This window comes from Lissotriton vulgaris, chromosome 1_1 (assembly GCF_964263255.1).
Source record: "Lissotriton vulgaris chromosome 1_1, aLisVul1.2, whole genome shotgun sequence".
NCBI lineage: Eukaryota > Metazoa > Chordata > Amphibia > Caudata > Salamandridae > Lissotriton > Lissotriton vulgaris.
Window position 1 is genome coordinate 220,229,956 of NC_141685.1, and position 22,430 is coordinate 220,252,385.

A 22,430-nucleotide genomic window follows, 5' to 3' on the forward strand; every position below is an offset into this window, starting at 1 on the left:
CAAAACTTTTACCACGCAGTGCTGTTACAATGCAAGTATTACAAGGAAAACCTTTACAACGCATTACACTGGGGGGCGCTCTAGGATAGGGAATAGTTTTAATTTACTATCCAACACCTTCCCTAGTGTCCACGGGTTTGCGTTGTAATACTTGCGTTGTAACAGCATGAGTGGTAAAAGCATGCGTTGTAACGTCATACATCCGCTCTGGGGAGGTGGTGGGCAACAGGGGAGGCTGTAAGGGCCTCCCCCACTTTCATTTTTTTTAAAGAAGCCTAAGGGAGGTAGTGGTTCCTGTAGAAATAGTGAGCCCTAGAAGGGGGGCCGTTCCTCCCATTATTAAAACAATGTCCTGACACCTGCGCTTCGAATTAATTCTTTTTTTGGTTATCCTACTGAAATTGTTTCTACAAAATGCTTTGGTTGGCCCTGGGTGGTCCCAGTGGGACCCTTCAAGATGCCTAGGGGGTCAGGGTGTTCCTACCCTGCCCCTTTTTCAATTTTGTCAACCAAGTCCCAAGATGGCTGCCAACAATTCCTGGTGGAAGTGTTGGTCACCAATCAAATTTCATTAGGGTTTCAAATGGCTGTCGATCTAACCAATATCTATATTGTTTAAAACTTAAATAACTCAGAAACTACTGAATGGATTTATACCAAATCACAAAAAGCATGCTTTCTGGAACAATGTCTAGCTTTCTGCAAAATTTGGTGTAATTCTGTTCAGCGGTTCGGTCTGTAATCGTTTTCAAAAAATGAAAAATCCCCATTCACATAGCATGAGAATAACACATTTTGGGACCCTCCTTTTATCTTGGCCCCCACTGAACAGATCACCCTGAAACTTTCAACATAAAAGTTAAAAAAAAGGGAACGTTTTGTGAAAATTTTGTGAATTTTCATCAAGAGGAGCCGAAGTTATTGTCAAAAAAAAAAAGGCTTTTCCTATGGAAACTTTGGTCCTAACTATAACTACTGGCAACTATAGCTGCATGTTTAGCTGCTCCCTGTGTCTGAAAGTAATGCCGCCTCCTGCAGGAGGTGGGGTACCAGCAAGGACCACAGGGCCCTTGAGGTTTTCCCCACAGTGCCAGTGGAGACTGGGAGCCAAGGGGCCGATTACGATGGTGGGCGGACATCGCAGCTGCTAAAGAGACCACCCGCAATAGTTGCGGCGGTCCCACCATATCAATTATGATGCTCCCGCCATGTCATGAGTGATGTAATATGTGACGTCATCAATAGTGCATTGCGGGTGCGCGAGTTATAGTTAACTATAACGGGGGAATTTCAATGGTTTTGTATGAGTGAAATGTCCAGCTAACTATAACATGTGTGAAACCAATGATTTTTTCAATGATTTTTTAAGGTTTTTTAAATGCAAATTTTTAACTATAACGTGTGTGAAACCTATGTTTTTTTTCAGTGAACTTCTAAGGTTTTTTAAATGCTAATTTTGAACTATAACGTGTGTGAAACCTATGGTTTTTTCAGTGAATTTCTAAGGTTTTTAAATGCTAATTTTTTTACTATAACGTAGGTGAAACCTATTTTTTTTTCAGTGAATTTCAAAGGTTTTGTAAATGATAATTTTTAAATGTATTAATTGTTATATTTTCTTTATACTGATTTACTACATTATTTTAAATTATTTATTTTTAGATATATTTTTTAAATTACATTATATTTTTTATATAAATTGAAAAATAAATGTTTTTAAAAATATTGACATTGTAATATTTTTATATTTTTTTAATTTATATAGATTTTTTATAGCAAACAGGAAAGGAAATTCAAGTTACTGTGACTACGGTTAGAATTACTTTTCAGGAACAATAGAGGGCTGAGAGATGCAGCACTGAGGTCTCTATTGATAACAGGTGAGTTAATCGGAAATCGTAGTTCGGCTGATTTTTTAGGAATATTTTAAAGTTCCAATACTCCACACTTAGAAGAATTTCGAAGTAAAACATGTCAATGTTAGCCTATGAAAGGAAATTCAAGTTACTGTAATTACAATTAGAATTACTTTTTAGGATCAATAGTGGGCTGAAAGATGCAGCACTGAGGTCTCTCCTGATAACAGGCGAGTTAATCGGAATTCGTCGTTCGGCTGATTTTTGAGGATTTTTTTAAAGTTCCAAAACTCCACACTTAGAAAAATTTTCAAGTGAAACCAGTCAATGTTTACCTCTGGAAGGAAATTCAAGTTACTGTAAGTATGGTTACAATTACTTTTCAGGATCAGTAGTGGGATGAAAGATGCAGCACTGACGTCTCTTGTGATAACAGGTGAGTAAATTGGAATTCGTACTATTTCGCTCAATAGTGAAGGAAGGGGGCGGGGCCTGAGGAGACATGTGTGCAAACACGCCCTGTGGCGTGTTTTAGGTTGGGAAATATATTCCTCTTCAATCCTGAGGTCATCTGTGAGCCACCTAGCCCATCAGGTACCTCCAGTTTGCGCCAGGGAGCTGCGTTGCAGAGAGGTGTTCAGAGGGCACGCCCCCTTTTTACAACACTCTGCAATGCAGCTCCATGGCACTTACTAGAGGTACCCGTTGGACTCGTTGGCCCCTAGGGGACCTCTGGATTGAAGAGGAATATATTCCCCAAGCTAAAACGCTCCACAGGGCGTGTTTGCAGACGTCACTTCAAGCCCCGTCTCCTACCTTCACCACGGAGAAAACATGCCCTGTAACGCGTTCTAAGTTGGGGGGTTTACGTCCCCTTTCATACTTGGGGTCCCTGGGGGCCAACTAGCCCACCAGGAACCTCCAGTATGCACCAGGAGGCTGCGTTGCAGAGAGGTGTAAAGAGGCTATGCCCCTTTTTACACCTCTCTGCAACGCAGCCCCTTGATGCTTTTTCAGAGGGGGAACTAATACTGTGGGCCAACTAGCCCACCAGGAACCTCCAGAGTGCGCCAGGGGGCTGCATTGCAGAGAGGTGTAAAGAGTCCATGCCCCTTTTTACACCTCTCTGCAACTCAGCCCCCTGGTGCACACTGGAGGTTGCTGGTGGGCTAGTTGGCCCCCAGGGACCCTCAGTATGCAAGGGGAATTCGTTCCTCCTCTGAAAAAGTGCCAGGGGGCTGCGTTGCAGAGAGGTACAAAAAGGGGCATGGCCTCCTTACACGTCTCTGCAAGGGAGCCCCCTGGCGCATACTGGAGGTTGCTGGTGGGCTAGTTGGCCCCCAGGGACCCCCAGTATGCAAGGGGAATTCGTTCCCCCTCTGAAAAAGTGCCAGGGGGCTGCGTTTTTTTGGGGAGGGAGGCCGCGTGCTTCCTACATGTCATTTACCGATTCGGTAAATACCGAATCGGTAAATGATGATTCTGTAAATACCGAATCGGTAAATACCGATTTGTTATTTACCGAATCTGTAAATTGGCCACCTACATAGGAAAAGCGTATTACCAGCCGGTAACGGCTGAAATTCGTTAATTTCGCCCGTTACCGACCAGTAAGAGCCTTCCTACATCTGGCCCATAGTAATTTGTGCGTAAGGTTGGGCACGAATTACGTACCTCTTTCTGCAGTTCTCTTGCCTCCTTCTGTAGCTCTGTTGCTTTTTTGTGCATTTCTCTTGCCTCATTCTGAACCCCTCTTGCCTGTTTGTGAACCTCATATGCCTCTTTCGGCACATCTCTTGCCTCTTTCCACCCTTCTCTTGCCTCTTTCTCAACCTCAGTTATTCCTTTCTGCACTTCTCTTGCCTCTTTGTGCATTGTTGTTGCTTCTTTCCTCACTTCTCCTGCCTCTTTCTACATTTCTGTTGCCTCTTTCTGTACTTCTCATTCTTCTTTCTGCATCCCTTTTGCCTCTTTCGGCACCTCTGTTGGCTCTTTCTGCACCTCTCTTGCTTCTTTCTTTGCCCATCTTGCCTCTTACAGTGCCACTCTTCCCTCTTTTTGCATCCCTCTAGCCTTTTTCTGAAATTTGTTTGCTTCGGTGTAGCGCCGCGGCCAGGGTGACTGACTCCGGAATCTGGGGATCACGGTTCGATCCCTAGGGCCGGCAGCAGATTAGCCCAGCACCATGTGACTCTGGGCAATAGCTTGCTTAATCTTCCCGATGGCCCCCAGCGCCTAGAGACCCTTACGGGTGATTGTGCGCTTTACAAATGTGGATTATTATTATTATTGTTATTACCTCTCTTGTTGTTTCTGCACCCCTTTAGCCATGTTTTGCACCACTCTTTCCTATGTCTGCACCTCTCTTGCCTCTTTGTGCACACATGTTCCTTTTTCTGTCCCTCTCTGGCCTGTTTCTGCAACTTTCTTGCCTCTTTCTGCAGATCTCTTGCCTCCTTCTGTACCTCTTTCGCTTTTTTTTGTACTTCTCTTGCCTCTTTCTGTCCCCTCTTGTCAGTTTCGTTTCCTCTTTTGCCTCTTTTTGTACCTCACTTACCTCTTTCTGCACGTCTCTTGCTTTTTTCTGCACCTCACTTATTTTCTTCTGTTGCTTCTTCCACACTTCTGTAATTCTCTTGCCTCTTTCTACACCTCTACTGCTTCTTTCTGTACCCCTCTTGCCTCTTTCTGCATACCTCTTGCCTCTTTCTGCACCCATATTCCCTCTTTCTGTACCCCTCTTGCTTCTTCTTGCACCCATGTTCCGTCTTTCTGCACTTCTCTTTCCTATTTCTACACCTGTCTGCTCTGGTTCTGCACCTCTCTTGCATCTTTCTGTACTCCCGTCCTCTCCTTATGCACCGCTCTTGCCTGTTTCTGCACCTTTCTTAGTTCTTTCTTCAGTTCTCTTGCCTCCTTCTGCACCTCTGTTGCTTTTTTGTGCACTTCCCTTGTCACGTTCTGCACACCTTTTGTCTCTTTCTGTACCTCTCCTGACTCTTTCAGTACCTCTGTTGCTTATTTCTGTATTTCTTTTGCTTCTTTCTCCACCTGTCTTCCTCTTTCTGGACTTCTGTTGCCTCTTGATGCATTTTTCTTTTAATTTTGTCTGCATCTTTCTTCTTCTTTCTGCACCTCTCTTTGTACACTTCTCTTGCTTCTTTCTGCACCTTCTTCCTCTTTCTGTATATGTCCTACGTACGTAGGGATAGTTAGAAATTATCATTCAAAAAACCTTAGGAATTCACTGAAAAACACACAGGTTTCAGGGATGTTACAGTTAGGAATTAGCATTTAAAAAACCTAAGATATTTACTGAAAAAAACACAGGTTTCAGGGACGTTATATTTAGACTGACTTTTCACTCATGAAAAACCATAGCAATTCAGCCGTTATAGTTAGCTGAGCTAACTATAACTCGTGCCCCCGAAATGCAATGCTGTAGAAATGAAGTCACATATTATATCACTCATAACATGGTCAGTGACATCACTAATGACATCACTGATGACATCTCAAATGACATGTTAGTGCATGTTAGCATCTGGACACAAAATAATGATCCAGCTCCAAGGAACAAATGGTTCAGAGACGGCACTCCTGTGGGAGGGTTTATTTTGCAAATTTGAACATTGCTAGCAGACAAACAAAACATCTATGTGTTTCGGCTACATTAGCCTTGTTTACATCTTTTTTGGGTGAAAACAGCAGGCATTATGTCCGCTCCAATTATCCATTGACATAGAAAATTGTCTACACTCAGTCATATGAACACCAAAAAGGTTTTATCCATCTTTTAACATTTTATCAATGAAACTTTGTAAACAATTAATCAAAAAGGAATGGCTCTAGTTTCAAATGGTTACAGATTAAAATAATCCCATAATCGGATTGTAATGACATGTAATGCACTATAATTATTTTGCACATGAATAATGAATATGTATTCATATGGGGCATAGATTGATATGATTAAGACCCATTGGGCAATAGCTTTTCCCTGCAATTTAATCGAGCCTATTTCAAGTTTATCACTTTCAACAAATGCTCTATAATAATGTAATGCAATAAAAAAAAAACAGTACCCTTAAATACTCATTTAAACATGGCACAGAGGTAATTAATTATAGGAGGAAGAGATTCTATTTAATGCGCATGCGAGAGCCGATGCACAGCGGATGCATGCAGCGGGCGCGCCAAATGCAAATCTGTCTGTGCCCATCCGCGGTCGGTCGGGCCTGGTACCAGAACCCCTGCCCAGACTGGATTAGCCCGCAGTTATACTGCCAAACAGTTACACGCACTATACCACCCAAACCCTGGAGATGTGTAAGAATAGCATAACGACAGGGAATCTGCGTTATAAATGCAGTTACTGCCCTTTTACCATGGAGACAAACTTGGAACAGAGTGGTGCTTGCCAGAAGTTAAGTTTCGCCTTGATTAACTGTAGATCCCTGATGAAACATAAACAAACATGAAATTCATGATTATTGATTAGACGCCCAGCCAGATGTGCTATTTCTTACTGAAACCTGGCTAAATGAGGACTCTGCACCAGAAATCCTTGAATTCCTTCCACGTAATTATGGAATTAGCAGAGTGAATTGGACGGTTTACAGGGGAGGAGGATTGCCATTATTCATAAACTAAATATTCAGTGTACTTTAGAGTCCACCAACATCAAGGGGAGTGGAGCAGGCTTCTTCTCTATAATGGGAATGGCAAATTACATTATAAAGGGGTTTCTAATCCATAGGCCTCCTGGGCCCTTCACCCATTAGCATCCTGCCATATTGAGCAGATAATTCAACCCGCCCTGCGTTATGAGAAAATTATGTTGTTTGGGGACCAGAATCTACATTTTGATGAAATGACGAATACCAGAGTGCAGGAGATCTGTCAGGAATTGGGTGCCCTCTAGATGACTCTACAATCGGGACTTCCTACACACCAACTAGGCCATCAATTGGACCCAATTTTTGCCAATTGGCGGGCCTCAGAAACTGAACCCCCGATCGCAGTCCCTTGGACTGATCACTATGTGGTTCCCTTCAGCGCCTTGTTGCCACAGACATATATACCCAAAAACTCTGGCACTGGGGAAGCGCACAGAAGGTGGGTTAGATTCTCAACAGCAAGTTTCAATATGGCTCTCCAACAGGGTGGGCCACCTGTTGGTAATGATATTGACGGAAGAACACAGAGAGTCCGCCTCCCCCCGTTCAGATCCCAGGCCACCGAAGTCATCTGCGGCGAACCACAAGGATCATCACTCAGCCCAACGCTGTCCAACATCTACATGAGCCCTCTTGCGGCCATCGCACGCCAACACAGCCTCAACATCATCTCCTACGCCGACGACACCCAGCTGATCCTCTCCTTCACCAACGATCCCGCCACCGCCGGAACTAACCCACACGAAGGGATGAAAGATGTAGCCAAGTGGATGATGAACAGCCGCCTGAAACTGAACTCAGAGAAGACGGAAGTCCTCATCCTTGGATCCTCGCCTGGGATGACTCCTGGTGGCCCCCTACCCTGGGCAGCGCACCCAAACCCACAGACCACGCGCGCAACCTGGGCTTCATTCTGAACTCCTCCCTCTCCATGACCAGACAAGTCAACTCCGTCCCCGCGTCGTGCTTCAACATCCTACGCATGCTACATAAGATCTTCCGGTGGATCCCCACCGAAACCTGGAAGACGGTCACCCAGGCCCTTGTCACCAGCCGACTGGACTACGGCAACTCCCTCTACGCCGGAACCACAGCCAAACTTCACAAAAAGCTCGAGCGCATTCAGAACGCCTCAGAACGCCTCAGCACGCCTCATCCTGGACATTCCCCGACACGGCCACATCTCCGAACACCTGAGAAACCTGCACTGTCTCCCCGTCAGCAAGAGAATCACGTTCCGACTCCTCACCCACGCACACAAAGCTCTCCACAACCAAGGCCCAAGATACCTCAACGACTGCCTGACCTTATACACTCCCACCCGCCAGCTACAATCGACCAGCCACGCCCTCGCCGCCGTCCCCCGCATCCGACGAGCCACAACGGGAGGAAGATCTTTCTCCTACCTGGCTGCCAAGACGTGGAACTACCTCCCCATCCCCCTCCACCTGACCCAAGACCACCTCTCCTTCAGGAAGCAACTTAAGACCTGGCTGTTCGAGCAGTAGCGGACCCCCCTCCCCCAAGCACCTTGAGACCCTCCGTGTGAGTAGGGCGCTATACAAATGTTTTGATTGTTTTTCCGTGAATCCGAAGAAAAGTAAAGAAATAGAATGCATTGTTTTAAGCCCCTGTGTGGGGCAGGTCCCAGGGGCAATGTAAAATGAGAAACTGGGGCCCACCTGCGCCCCGTGCAGCCCCGGGGACCACCACCTCCCTGTGTCTTCATTTATTAGGAAAGTGCATAGGGGGGCTCCTGGCATCTCAATGCAGCTCCAGGGACTACCACCTCCCCGGGGCTAATTATCTTAAATGAGGTTGGGTCACGCGGTCCTCCTGCAGCCCCAGGGACCACCAACTCCCTGCGGCTATTTACATAATTAGGCGTCAGGTTGCTACTGCCCCCCACACAGCCCCAGGGACTGGCAACTTCCCAGGCCTATGTTTATAATAATGTGTGTGTGGGCTCAAGCTCCCTCCACACAGCCCCGGACCCCCATCTCCCCAGGGATATTTGAAAGATGGGAGGGGGCCATGTGCCCCCTTCCTGGAGCTGTAATGGCCCTGAGTACTCCTTAGGACTGGCTCCAGCATTTTCCGGGTGCCAACCATCAGGACATTGCAATAGCAATGGGAAACTCTGCTTCGCTTCATGGAAGCGAGAGCAGGAAAGGTGCTCTTGCTTCCACGAAGCAAAACATAATTGATTTTGGGCAGAGGGTGTTACATGTTAGCAGCTCCCTTCACCAAAAGCAATGCTGGCTCCCGCAGGAAGTTTCTGAAATATTAGGAGTAATAAAATATAGATATTTGGGTGGTTGGGCTCGTGAGTGTTTTAGAGACAGTCCCAGGAGCTCAAATTTAAAAATAGATCAGTTTGATTGGCCCAGGGAGCTTTATTTCCCTTGGGTCATCGTTCTTTGGCAGGAACCAGACTTCCACAAAAGCGAGCGCTCTGAATGGATGCCAGTAACCTAAAAACATTTTTGCTGGCAGCCATTACAGGACTCTGGGGCGTAGTCTGCTGTCCTGAAGTTTAAAAAAAATAAAGATATTTTGGGGTAGGGCAGGGATACATTGGCCCTATGAGCGACACCGAGGGATCAAAAACAAAAATGGTGTCCGTTGCATCTTTAAATCCCTAATGCCCCTGGTAGCCTACAGCTGGGGCTTATTTAATTAGGGTGTGGGGCTGCAAGGACCCCCTGAGCATCCAAAGGCCCTGGAATGCCCACCGTGGGCCAAAAACTGTTTATACGGGAAGGGAGGTTGTGCTGCCCTCGTCCCTGATATGCCAGTGGGAACAGGGAGTCTAGTCCAGAGATGACATTAAGTGGTATAGGGAGGGGGCCCAGGCAGCTCCCCTCCTGGAGCCTCATGACGCCCGAGAGCCAACCCATTACTCATTTTTTATGGAAGGGGCTGCTTGGCCCTCTTCTGCAAATCTCGAGAAGCCTTTGGAAGGTCATCTCCGGGGCTGAGATATAAGAAAATAGAAAGGAGGGGCTGAACGGCCACCTCTCCCCTAGCCTTAAAAGGTCCAGGGGAGCCCACCCTGAGGACAATTTCTTAAAGGGGAGATTAAGTGGCCCTGTCACTGAGCCATTATTGTCCCCAAGGAGCCTATCCCAAGGGACGACTCTGATGCTATGTCACAGGGAGCCCACCCCTTGGACATTGCACTTTCCCTGCCCGCAGAAGTACAGGCAAGGAAACGTGTGTTTGTTTTTCCTTGCAGGAACATTTTTAAATCTCCCACCTAGCGGAAGCAACTGCTAAATCCACTCCCAATGTGCATGAGTTTCAAATGCTCCCACATGATGGGAGCAGACTTTAGATGTATTTTCCGTCCCTGCAGTGTTGTCGGCAGGGAAAAAGATCTAAATATTGCTCCAAATGGCAGATAGCACTACTAGAAGCTGCTCCCTGTGGGAGGGAGTAATGCTGCCTCCCACTTTTTGCAACACTGCGGTGGATACCCCAGGTGGACACTAGGGCACCTACTTTTTATTGCGCCGGCTCCCAGGCATGGGGTCACCAGGGCCAAAGCCATCCCCGGAAGGGGGCTACCAGCCTCATCCCCAATGAATTTCAGCTAGGGCTGGGGTCCTTGGGTCAAAAATCGGCCGAGGGATGGGAGCAAAGCACCCCCGCCCCTGTAAAATGCACCGGGCCCCATGTGCTCATGACCAAGGCTGTGCATGTTGGGTGAGCATTTACATATAGTACTTAAGTATTACTTAATAAAACCTTTGAAATTCACTGAAAAAACAAGGGTTAAAGTAAAGTAAGTTAGGTATGATAAGAGGATCAGTTTTTTAAAATAAAGAAAACCTGAGAAATTCACTAAGAAAAACAAAGGTCAGGTGAAAATGGAAGTGATAACATTAACGTTGGAACTTGAAAAAAACACAGAACTTAACCAGTTAAAGTTTTTAGCCCTAACTATAACTTCTGCTCCTGCCATGCACTGCTTATGACCTCACATATGACATGACTCATGGCATGTTCTATGACATCATTTATGACATCAGTGATGATATCTTAAATGACATAATTGACTAAACCACTGATTACATAATCCAATGAGTGTGCTAATTTGTTTTATAGTTTACATAGTGGCGGGTAAGTAACATATTACTTGTCTACTTAATTGTTGACAGCATGGCTCCAGCTAATGGGTGCTCCTAATGCACCATAAGTGTGTAGAGGTATTGAACATGTTATAAATCTTTGTAATCATTATTAATGCTGTGTACAGGTGACAGTTGACGACTTGTGTTCATTATGCTCCCCACATATTTTTTGACACTGCAGAAAAAGTTTTCAACTGGAGTAAGATTCTAAGTAGTAACAGAATCATATCAGCATGACTATTTCTACATAGCTTAGAAGACTATGTGCACCAAGTACTAGCCTATATACATGTGGTTGTTTTGCTTGAGAAGATGAGCTATCTGTAACGTTTTTACAAAAGTAGAAAGGGTGCGGTTAGTAGGTTGTTTAGTACATTCAGATCTTGGGTATTTTGAGCAAATACTGTTTTTTGTGACAACCGTTGCATAGAATGTACACTGATCTTACTGGATACGTTTTAATACTCTGAGGAATGTTTCTTATGAAAGTTTCACTGTTTGCAAATAGTGTGGAATAAAGTTAACTCTCTTCATAGAGAAAGCACTGTTTACAGTACTCAGGTCCCTTCTAATATCAACTTTATTTCTTAATGTAGGTTCGGTGAATTTCACTATTTTTATGAACTTGGCTTTCACTGAACAGTTGTGTTCCGATTGAAAATGGTAATTAATGAGGGTTTCCTATATATGTGCAGTTGATTGTTAATGTGAACTATGCTAGCTGTCATACTTATGGTATAGAGTCAGTGTTGCATATAATGCATGCTTTCTACACCTAGGGGAATTGTGCCTGTGAAGGTAGTAAGGATGGCTGTTATTTTCCTGAGCTATTTTGTTTTTGCTGTCCGTTTTCTAATGCCATAGTCATTTATAGACCAATATGCTGGAAAAGAAAGCTTGGATGATGTCACCAGTGATGCTATTCATGGTCCATTTGAGATGTCATCAGTTTTGTCATTAATTATGTCATAGGGCATATCAGGAGAGATTAACAAAGGTTATAGTAAAGCTATAGTTAGGTGAATATGATAACATTATTATTTTGAACTAATAAAAGTCATAAATTCACCAGTTAAAGTTAACAGCACTGACAATAACTTCCGCCCCGGCCATGCACTGCTATGACATTCTATATCTCAAACTACACCATTGACGACATTATCCAAGCTTCCTTTTCCCGCATATTGGTAAATACTTTAGCATTAGAAGCCTATATGTATATATATATATATATATATATATATATATATATATATATATATATATATATATATATAGATATATATATATATATATATATATATATAGATATATATATATATATATATATATATATTTATATATATATATATATATATATATATATATCGTGGAAACAGTCCCTCCCAGCAAGAGAGACTCAGAGGCCGAAGGGGTTTTCAGAGCAGCCAGCTCTTGTTTATTCTTCTCCTGGCAGCGGTGGCGAATGCATTTCGGCTTTGACAGCCTTCCTCAGCGCCCAACGCAGAACACACCCATCAATCCCCACCTGTGTGAAATACTGTCCAGCGCCCGCTGCTCCTCCCCCTAATGAAGTGGTCACACCCGTAGCAGTTTGTTGTAGATGAAGAAACTACAGTTCCCAGCAGGCACTGTAACGTCCAGCCTGGGTGGGTGGTGTGGCGGAGTGAGGCAAACAATGGGTTCGCACTGATTACAGGTAGGTTGTGTGCACATCCAAGTTGAGGAACATCCACGGCCGGCTCCCCTGGTCCCCTTACTCCGCAACTTCCAGCTCCACAGGAACACAGGCGGGGCAGGGGCAGTCAATGCGGACTTTGCACCATTCGGTAAAATACCTGAGTCTCCCCGGATTTTCCTGTGGCTGCTGGCGGTCCAAAGGAACTGTCGATACCTCGACGTTTTTCAGCTGCAAGCAGTCTGAGGCCAGTGTTTGTCCTTTGACCCTTAGTGTCGTGGGGCCTTCCGTGATGCGTCCCTGGCAGGCGCAGCAAAATTTCGTGGAAACAGTCCCTCCCAGCAAGAGAGACTCAGAGGCCGAAGGGGTTTTCAGAGCAGCCAGCTCTTGTTTATTCTTCTCCTGGCAGCGGTGGCGAATGCATTTCGGCTTTGACAGCCTTCCTCAGCGCCCAACGCAGAACACACCCATCAATCCCCACCTGTGTGAAATACTGTCCAGCGCCCGCTGCTCCTCCCCCTAATGAAGTGGTCACACCCGTAGCAGTTTGTTGTAGATGAAGAAACTACAGTTCCCAGCAGGCACTGTAACGTCCAGCCTGGGTGGGTGGTGTGGCGGAGTGAGGCAAACAATGGGTTCGCGCTGATTACAGGTAGGTTGTGTGCACATCCAAGTTGAGGAACATCCACGGCCGGCTCCCCTGGTCCCCTTACTCCGCAACTTCCAGCTCCACAGGAACACAGGCGGGGCAGGGGCAGTCAATGCGGACTTTGCACCATTCGGTAAAATACCTGAGTCTCCCCGGATTTTCCTGTGGCTGCTGGCGGTCCAAAGGAACTGTCGATACCTCGACGTTTTTCAGCTGCAAGCAGTCTGAGGCCAGTGTTTGTCCTTTGACCCTTAGTGTCGTGGGGCCTTCCGTGATGCGTCCCTGGCAGGCGCAGCAAAATTTCGTGGAAACAGTCCCTCCCAGCAAGAGAGACTCAGAGGCCGAAGGGGTTTTCAGAGCAGCCAGCTCTTGTTTATTCTTCTCCTGGCAGCGGTGGCGAATGCATTTCGGCTTTGACAGCCTTCCTCAGCGCCCAACGCAGAACACACCCATCAATCCCCACCTGTGTGAAATACTGTCCAGCGCCCGCTGCTCCTCCCCCTAATGAAGTGGTCACACCCGTAGCAGTTTGTTGTAGATGAAGAAACTACAGTTCCCAGCAGGCACTGTAACGTCCAGCCTGGGTGGGTGGTGTGGCGGAGTGAGGCAAACAATGGGTTCGCGCTGATTACAGGTAGGTTGTGTGCACATCCAAGTTGAGGAACATCCACGGCCGGCTCCCCTGGTCCCCTTACTCCGCAACTTCCAGCTCCACAGGAACACAGGCGGGGCAGGGGCAGTCAATGCGGACTTTGCACCATTCGGTAAAATACCTGAGTCTCCCCGGATTTTCCTGTGGCTGCTGGCGGTCCAAAGGAACTGTCGATACCTCGACGTTTTTCAGCTGCAAGCAGTCTGAGGCCAGTGTTTGTCCTTTGACCCTTAGTGTCGTGGGGCCTTCCGTGATGCGTCCCTGGCAGGCGCAGCAAAATTTCGTGGAAACAGTCCCTCCCAGCAAGAGAAACTCAGAGGCCGAAGGGGTTTTCAGAGCAGCCAGCTCTTGTTTATTCTTCTCCTGGCAGCGGTGGCGAATGCATTTCGGCTTTGACAGCCTTCCTCAGCGCCCAACGCAGAACACACCCATCAATCCCCACCTGTGTGAAATACTGTCCAGCGCCCGCTGCTCCTCCCCCTAATGAAGTGGTCACACCCGTAGCAGTTTGTTGTAGATGAAGAAACTACAGTTCCCAGCAGGCACTGTAACGTCCAGCCTGGGTGGGTGGTGTGGCGGAGTGAGGCAAACAATGGGTTCGCGCTGATTACAGGTAGGTTGTGTGCACATCCAAGTTGAGGAACATCCACGGCCGGCTCCCCTGGTCCCCTTACTCCGCAACTTCCAGCTCCACAGGAACACAGGCGGGGCAGGGGCAGTCAATGCGGACTTTGCACCATTCGGTAAAATACCTGAGTCTCCCCGGATTTTCCTGTGGCTGCTGGCGGTCCAAAGGAACTGTCGATACCTCGACGTTTTTCAGCTGCAAGCAGTCTGAGGCCAGTGTTTGTCCTTTGACCCTTAGTGTCGTGGGGCCTTCCGTGATGCGTCCCTGGCAGGCGCAGCAAAATTTCGTGGAAACAGTCCCTCCCAGCAAGAGAGACTCAGAGGCCGAAGGGGTTTTCAGAGCAGCCAGCTCTTGTTTATTCTTCTCCTGGCAGCGGTGGCGAATGCATTTCGGCTTTGACAGCCTTCCTCAGCGCCCAACGCAGAACACACCCATCAATCCCCACCTGTGTGAAATACTGTCCAGCGCCCGCTGCTCCTCCCCCTAATGAAGTGGTCACACCCGTAGCAGTTTGTTGTAGATGAAGAAACTACAGTTCCCAGCAGGCACTGTAACGTCCAGCCTGGGTGGGTGGTGTGGCGGAGTGAGGCAAACAATGGGTTCGCGCTGATTACAGGTAGGTTGTGTGCACATCCAAGTTGAGGAACATCCACGGCCGGCTCCCCTGGTCCCCTTACTCCGCAACTTCCAGCTCCACAGGAACACAGGCGGGGCAGGGGCAGTCAATGCGGACTTTGCACCATTCGGTAAAATACCTGAGTCTCCCCGGATTTTCCTGTGGCTGCTGGCGGTCCAAAGGAACTGTCGATACCTCGACGTTTTTCAGCTGCAAGCAGTCTGAGGCCAGTGTTTGTCCTTTGACCCTTAGTGTCGTGGGGCCTTCCGTGATGCGTCCCTGGCAGGCGCAGCAAAATTTCGTGGAAACAGTCCCTCCCAGCAAGAGAGACTCAGAGGCCGAAGGGGTTTTCAGAGCAGCCAGCTCTTGTTTATTCTTCTCCTGGCAGCGGTGGCGAATGCATTTCGGCTTTGACAGCCTTCCTCAGCGCCCAACGCAGAACACACCCATCAATCCCCACCTGTGTGAAATACTGTCCAGCGCCCGCTGCTCCTCCCCCTAATGAAGTGGTCACACCCGTAGCAGTTTGTTGTAGATGAAGAAACTACAGTTCCCAGCAGGCACTGTAACGTCCAGCCTGGGTGGGTGGTGTGGCGGAGTGAGGCAAACAATGGGTTCGCGCTGATTACAGGTAGGTTGTGTGCACATCCAAGTTGAGGAACATCCACGGCCGGCTCCCCTGGTCCCCTTACTCCGCAACTTCCAGCTCCACAGGAACACAGGCGGGGCAGGGGCAGTCAATGCGGACTTTGCACCATTCGGTAAAATACCTGAGTCTCCCCGGATTTTCCTGTGGCTGCTGGCGGTCCAAAGGAACTGTCGATACCTCGACGTTTTTCAGCTGCAAGCAGTCTGAGGCCAGTGTTTGTCCTTTGACCCTTAGTGTCGTGGGGCCTTCCGTGATGCGTCCCTGGCAGGCGCAGCAAAATTTCGTGGAAACAGTCCCTCCCAGCAAGAGAGACTCAGAGGCCGAAGGGGTTTTCAGAGCAGCCAGCTCTTGTTTATTCTTCTCCTGGCAGCGGTGGCGAATGCATTTCGGCTTTGACAGCCTTCCTCAGCGCCCAACGCAGAACACACCCATCAATCCCCACCTGTGTGAAATACTGTCCAGCGCCCGCTGCTCCTCCCCCTAATGAAGTGGTCACACCCGTAGCAGTTTGTTGTAGATGAAGAAACTACAGTTCCCAGCAGGCACTGTAACGTCCAGCCTGGGTGGGTGGTGTGGCGGAGTGAGGCAAACAATGGGTTCGCGCTGATTACAGGTAGGTTGTGTGCACATCCAAGTTGAGGAACATCCACGGCCGGCTCCCCTGGTCCCCTTACTCCGCAACTTCCAGCTCCACAGGAACACAGGCGGGGCAGGGGCAGTCAATGCGGACTTTGCACCATTCGGTAAAATACCTGAGTCTCCCCGGATTTTCCTGTGGCTGCTGGCGGTCCAAAGGAACTGTCGATACCTCGACGTTTTTCAGCTGCAAGCAGTCTGAGGCCAGTGTTTGTCCTTTGACCCTTAGTGTCGTGGGGCCTTCCGTGATGCGTCCCTGGCAGGCGCAGCAAAATTTCGTGGAAACAGTCCCTCCCAGCAAGAGAGACTCAGAGGCCGAAGGGGTTTTCAGAGCATCCAAGAAAAAAAGCACCCAACTTGGAAAGCCTGCATCGTGGTGTCATTTATTAATCTGAAAGGCAACCCTGCACACAGCCTTCATGTGCACAGACTTCAGTTCGCCAACATTTCCTTACGCGTTTCGGTCGTCACGGCGCCCTTGTTCACAGGTGCTGGCAATGAGGAGTGGCTGCTTCTCTTATACCAAGTGTAACTCCATATAGTGGGCGTATCCCTGCATAGTGCATGCTGGTATAAAGAGTTCTATGTATTCACAGTTCATTACGTGATAGCATATGCCACAGTCCGCATTGAAATATCTTACCACAGTGGGTGACTGGGACACACAAGGGTGTGTTGCAAGCTTGGTGTGTCCTCGCAGAAGAAACCACGTTCCATGTTGAGCCGTGAATCATCGGCAACAGGACCTGCTCATCCGCGGGTGGGCTTTCCGCGACCTGGGTAGGCCGCAATTAATATCCAAGAAAAAAAGCACCCAACTTGGAAAGCCTGCATCGTGGTGTCATTTATTGATCTGAAAGGCAACCCTGCACACAGCCTTCATGTGCACAGACTTCAGTTCGCCAACATTTCCTTACGCGTTTCGGGCGTCACGGCGCCCTTGTTCACAGGTGCTGGCAATGAGGAGTGGCTGCTTCTCTTATACCAAGTGTAACTCCATATAGTGGGCGTATCCCTGCATAGTGCATGCTGGTATAAAGAGTTCTATGTATTCACAGTTCATTACGTGATAGCATATGCCACAGTCCGCATTGAAATATCTTACCATATATATATATATATATACATAAAGCTCCAAAATGTCCACCTGGCAAAGACGCACTCTCGCACCCCCCAGCAATGAATGCTCTTCAATCGGTAAATCCAGGGACCACCTACCAATGTGCATTCATTGCTGGGGGGTGCAAGAGTGCATCTCTGCCAGGTCGGCATTTTGGAGCTTTATGTTAACGCGGCGGCCCGCCGCGAAAGACGCACCCCCCCATAACAGGGTGCCAGGAGCATTGTATTCGACATTGCTTCACTATGGACAAATCCCTATGGGATGTTATACAGGACCCACTTGCCGAGGCTCATCTGCGGGCTTTGAACTTCGGTAACAGCTTTATGAATGGCCGAGCACACTACAGAAAACAGAATGCGTGTGTGCTCATTGTAGCCGCCGACAGGAGGGATAAAAGTGGGAGGAGACTGTCCCGCCTCTGAAGAGATGCAGAAAGCATTGAAACGCGTCAGGTGTACACGACAGAACGCTGTAATTTCACATTGGCAGGTGGTCCCTGGATTTACCGATTGAAGAGCATTCATTGCTGGGGGGTGCGAGAGTGCGTCTTTGCCAGGTGGGCATTTTGGAGCTTTATGTTAACGCGGCGGCCCGGCCGCAAAAGACGCACCCCCCCATAACAGGGGGCCAGGAGCATTGTATTCGACATTGCTTCACTATGGACAAATCCCTATGGGATGTTTTACAGGACCCACTTGCCGAGGCTCATCTGCTGGCTTTGAACTTTGGTAACAGCTTTATGAATGGCCGAGCACACTACAGAAACCAGAATGCGTGTGTGCTCATTGTAGCCGCCCACAGGAGGGATAAAAGTGGGAGGAGACTGTCGCTCCTCTGAAGAGATGCAGAAGGCATTGAAACGCGTCAGGTGTACATGACAGAACGCTGTAATTTCACATTGGCAGGTGGTCCCTGGATTTACCGATTGAAGAGCATTCATTGCTGGGGGGTGCGAGAGTGCGTCTTTGCCAGGTAGGCATTTTGGAGCTTTATGTTAACGCGGCGGCCCGGCCGCGAAAGACGCACCCCCCATAACAGGGGGCCAGGAGCATTGTATTCGACATTGCTTCACTATGGACAAATCCCTATGGGATGTTATACAGGACCCATTTGCCGAGGCTCATCTGCGGGCTTTGAACTTTGGTAACAGCTTTATGAATGGCCGAGCACACTACAGAAAACAGAATGCGTGTGTGCTCATTGTAGCCGCCGACAGGAGGGATAAAAGTGGGAGGAGACTGTCCCGCCTCTGAAGAGATGCAGAAAGCATTGAAACGCGTCAGGTGTACACGACAGAACGCTGTAATTTCACAGTGGCAGGTGGTCCCTGGATTTACCGATTGAAGAGCATTCATTGCTGGGGGGTGCAAGAGTGCGTCTTTGCCAGGTGGGCATTTTGGAGCTATATATATATGTTACTTGAACTGGGGAGTTCCAGTGTTAAGGACTTGTAAAAGCAGGTTGCTGCTTCGTGTCGCCTCATCCCCAACCCATTTGGGCAACACTGAACATTACCTTCGCCTGCAGCACTCACTGGAGAAACTACAAGGACCAGCGGCACTTGATGTGCCGACGCCCCTCGGGGCGGGGCTCAAGCTATGATGCGAACACTTAATAACACAGGCTTGCAGGTGAACGGACAATGGAGCCTTTGAAAAAGAACGATTGCCGTTCGAAACGCGTCAGGCTTTCTCGTGGTGAGAGGAGGCACTTGCAACCAACCAGCGATCCTTAATAAAGAAAGGTGAAAGAGCTCCCCAGAGTGTTTGGCGTCTTCACAAGGGTAACTTTGTAATGTGTGTATATATATATATATATATATATATATATATATATATATATATATATATATATATATATATATATATATATATATATATATATATATATATGCTTATATATATATATAGGTAAGGGTTCACATTGCCAGAAGCTTTAGGATGCACTCTCCATTTGTTCAAATAAGGCTGCAGCGTTCTCCACCAACCACAGGTAAAGTATAATGCCTGACGCGTTTCGAACAAAGTAGTTCTTCCTCATAGGCAGATTAGACTTTTTTAAATCAGGAGGCAAAGACCGCTGCTTGACATATAACCCATCACTTTATTGGCCCCCAGGTGGAGCCTTGTAGAACTTTTGCTTTGCATGTTGGGATCAGCAGTCCATGCATATAAACCTTGAAGATCATCAGCTTCTAAAAAGTCAATCAAAATGTACATAGTTACAATAATGCCATTAGTGGGCCATCCGTGCAAGGCAGATGACGCTGCAAATCATCTAGCGCCAACAAAATGGATCCAAAACAGCCCCAACATCAAGGGCCGTCGGCCGCAGTTTCGGCGGTTGGTGCAATCCCCGCGGTTTTGGCTACCGCGTAATACATAAGGGTTCACATTGCCAGAAGCTTTAGGATGCACTCTCCATTTGTTCAAATAAGGCTGCAGCGTTCTCCGCCAACCACAGGTAAAGTATAATCCTGACGCGTTGTGTGGAAAAGCACTTCATGCTTTAAAGCAATTGTATTTTTGAACTGATTGTTCTTTCCTCTTAGTCCTCCTCTTAGTTTTTTTTTCCTCACACTCTTCTTCAGCATGATAGTTGATAAATACGTTCTCTCAAAAAATGTATATACATAAAAAAATTATATTAAATACATATAAAATATATTTTTCCTTTAAAAGAAGAATACATTTTACAGCTTTTGATATTTGCTATTAAAAAACCATTGACATTCACTGAAAAAATCAATAACCCATATAGTTACTCATATAGCTACTGGTCAACACATGCAGCAGTTTACAGAACAACAGACATAATGATGCACAAATTAAGACAGTTTAGTCACTAACCCATGCACTCAGTGAGACACATTTAATCACTCACTCATAGAGTCAGTCATGCACCTACTAAATCCTTCATCCAGACACTTATACATCCACTCATTCTTCAATATGTAAGACATATTTTAACTTTACAGAAACATACAGTCACTGGATGTTGTCATCAGTGATGTCATCAGTGATGTCATTTGAGATGTCATCAGTGATGTCATCAGTGATGTCACTGAGCATGTCATGAATGATGTAATATGTGACATGATCACCAGTGGATTGCGAGTGCGCAAAATATAGTTAGTGCAACTAACTATATATGCAAATTTCAATGGTTTTGTGTGAGTAAAATAAGGTTTTGTAAATGCTAATTCCTAACTATATATGGTCTATAACCTATGTTTTTTTCAGTGAATTTTCAAGGTTTTGTAAATGCTAATTCCTAACTATATATGGTCTATAACCTATGGTTTTTTCAGTGAATATATATATATATAGCTTGCAGACCTAATAATTCTGAGCATATGGAATGGGGAAGCACCTGTTGGACTGGTGGTGGTGAGACATAATGTGTCAAATCTATCTCTACGGTACACCAGCGGAAACAATACATGGATTGGTGTATGATAGCTAAGAAGATGCAGATGAGGGCCAAGGCTGGCCGCAGAAATTTGAAATGATGTGGGGAACTTGGAAACTCTACAAGAATATCAGCTAAATTGTATTCACATGAGGGAAGTGTGACATAGAGCAGGAAGCAGTTAAACTCCATATGTTATGTGCAAGCATACTCCGAGGACTTTATTAGTAACACTGTATGGATTATAATAATGATATACTACAGCCTATGTGTGCTATCCCCGTAGCAATAGTACATGTATGTTAAAAGCTATACAATACTTCTTTTGGAAACAAAAAACATAGGGGCCGAACAGGATGGCGGACGGATCGCCACCGCCATGCAGGCGGTGGCGGTCCATCCGCCATCCGTGACAGACCGCCACCTATTTCCCCCTGCCATATTACAATGGCGGGGGGAATCGCGGCGGACGGAAACACCGTCCAATGCTTTTCCGCCCCGGTCGCCTTGCGGCTAGGGCGGAAAAGGGTTCATATGGCTGGCGGTGTCTTCCAGACACCTCGAGCCCGCCCGCACCGCCCGCCGCAATGTTAAAAATGCAGGATGAGCCCGCCAGTGTGGTGGGTGCATCATAATTGCCATGGCGGAACCGCCGCTCACATCGGTGACGGTCCCGTTTCCAAAGGGATGGCGGATGGGCAAAGTCCGTCCACCATCCTATTCAGCCCCTAAGTTCTTTAAAAAAAAAAGGTCACGCTGTATCTCTCTTTCCTTGTCTCTTGCATTCTTCTTGCATGCTCTTTTTCTTTTTACTCCTTCCCATGCCATGCTCTTGGGTAAGATATAATAGTCAGGTCGATAATAGATATTGAAGGAAATGTTACTTCTCCTTAGCTACCTGAACATTGTTCTGCCAACACTCACAAGAAGTCTTGAATCACTTTTTCAGTATAGATAAAGATCAACATTTTCCTAACACTGTTAAAGTGTATATGATGAGAGTTTTGGAGAGCTGATTGACTGAGATCCATTCACTTTTATGTTATATATTCTACTGACAAACACTACCTCTGGATTTTCACACTGGACTTTCACACTGTGCCTGTTGGGAAGCATTCATCCTGATGCCTATAATCTTAAGTCATCTAAGTCTGTCTTTAATTTTTCCAGGGGCATCTCTCTTCATCGAAGATCTAACTCAGATGAGAGTGAAGGAGGTGAAAGCATTAAACCGACAGGTAGCGTAACACCACTGTGGTGCCTTAACCCAGTGATGAGTCTTTTGCTGGAAAATGCGAGTATCTGCAGTGGTGAAAAAAGGCTGGCATCTGTAGTTTAGAGTTGTTGTATGTTCTCTTTTAAAGGGGTTGTTACAGGTTTGGACAATGGAAGATCAATTGCTCTTAAGCACCTGCCACTTTGAAATGTAATATAGTTGTCTTTAAGCTGTATGAACCTAATACATTTAATGTTCTTTTTACTTTGCAAGATTCTAGCACAAAATCTATATGATTTTAGTTCTAACAATATATCTAATTGAACGTTCATGATAATGAATTTGTTTGGATATGTACAGACCATATGTAAGCACTTAGGCACGTTATTGCCCGTTTGTCCAAGGGTGCATAATGTTTACAGTTTTTAATGAATGGTTTTACTGTGCTATTTAATCATCATATGTTACTTTTATTACAACTGATATAAAGATGTGTATACA

At 46.6% G+C, this 22,430-nt stretch overlaps 1 protein-coding gene across 1 annotated transcript in view; it reads left to right on the plus strand.

Annotated features, from left to right (window-relative positions):
- LOC147740933 (uncharacterized) overlaps window positions 1-22,430 on the plus strand; it is a 330,387-nt gene that overhangs the window by 25,463 nt on the left and 282,494 nt on the right. The window contains exon 3 of the mRNA XM_086936090.1: window positions 21,884-21,951. Coding sequence (XP_086792216.1) covers window positions 21,884-21,951 — 68 coding nt within the window. The remainder of the gene's footprint in view (window positions 1-21,883; window positions 21,952-22,430) is intronic.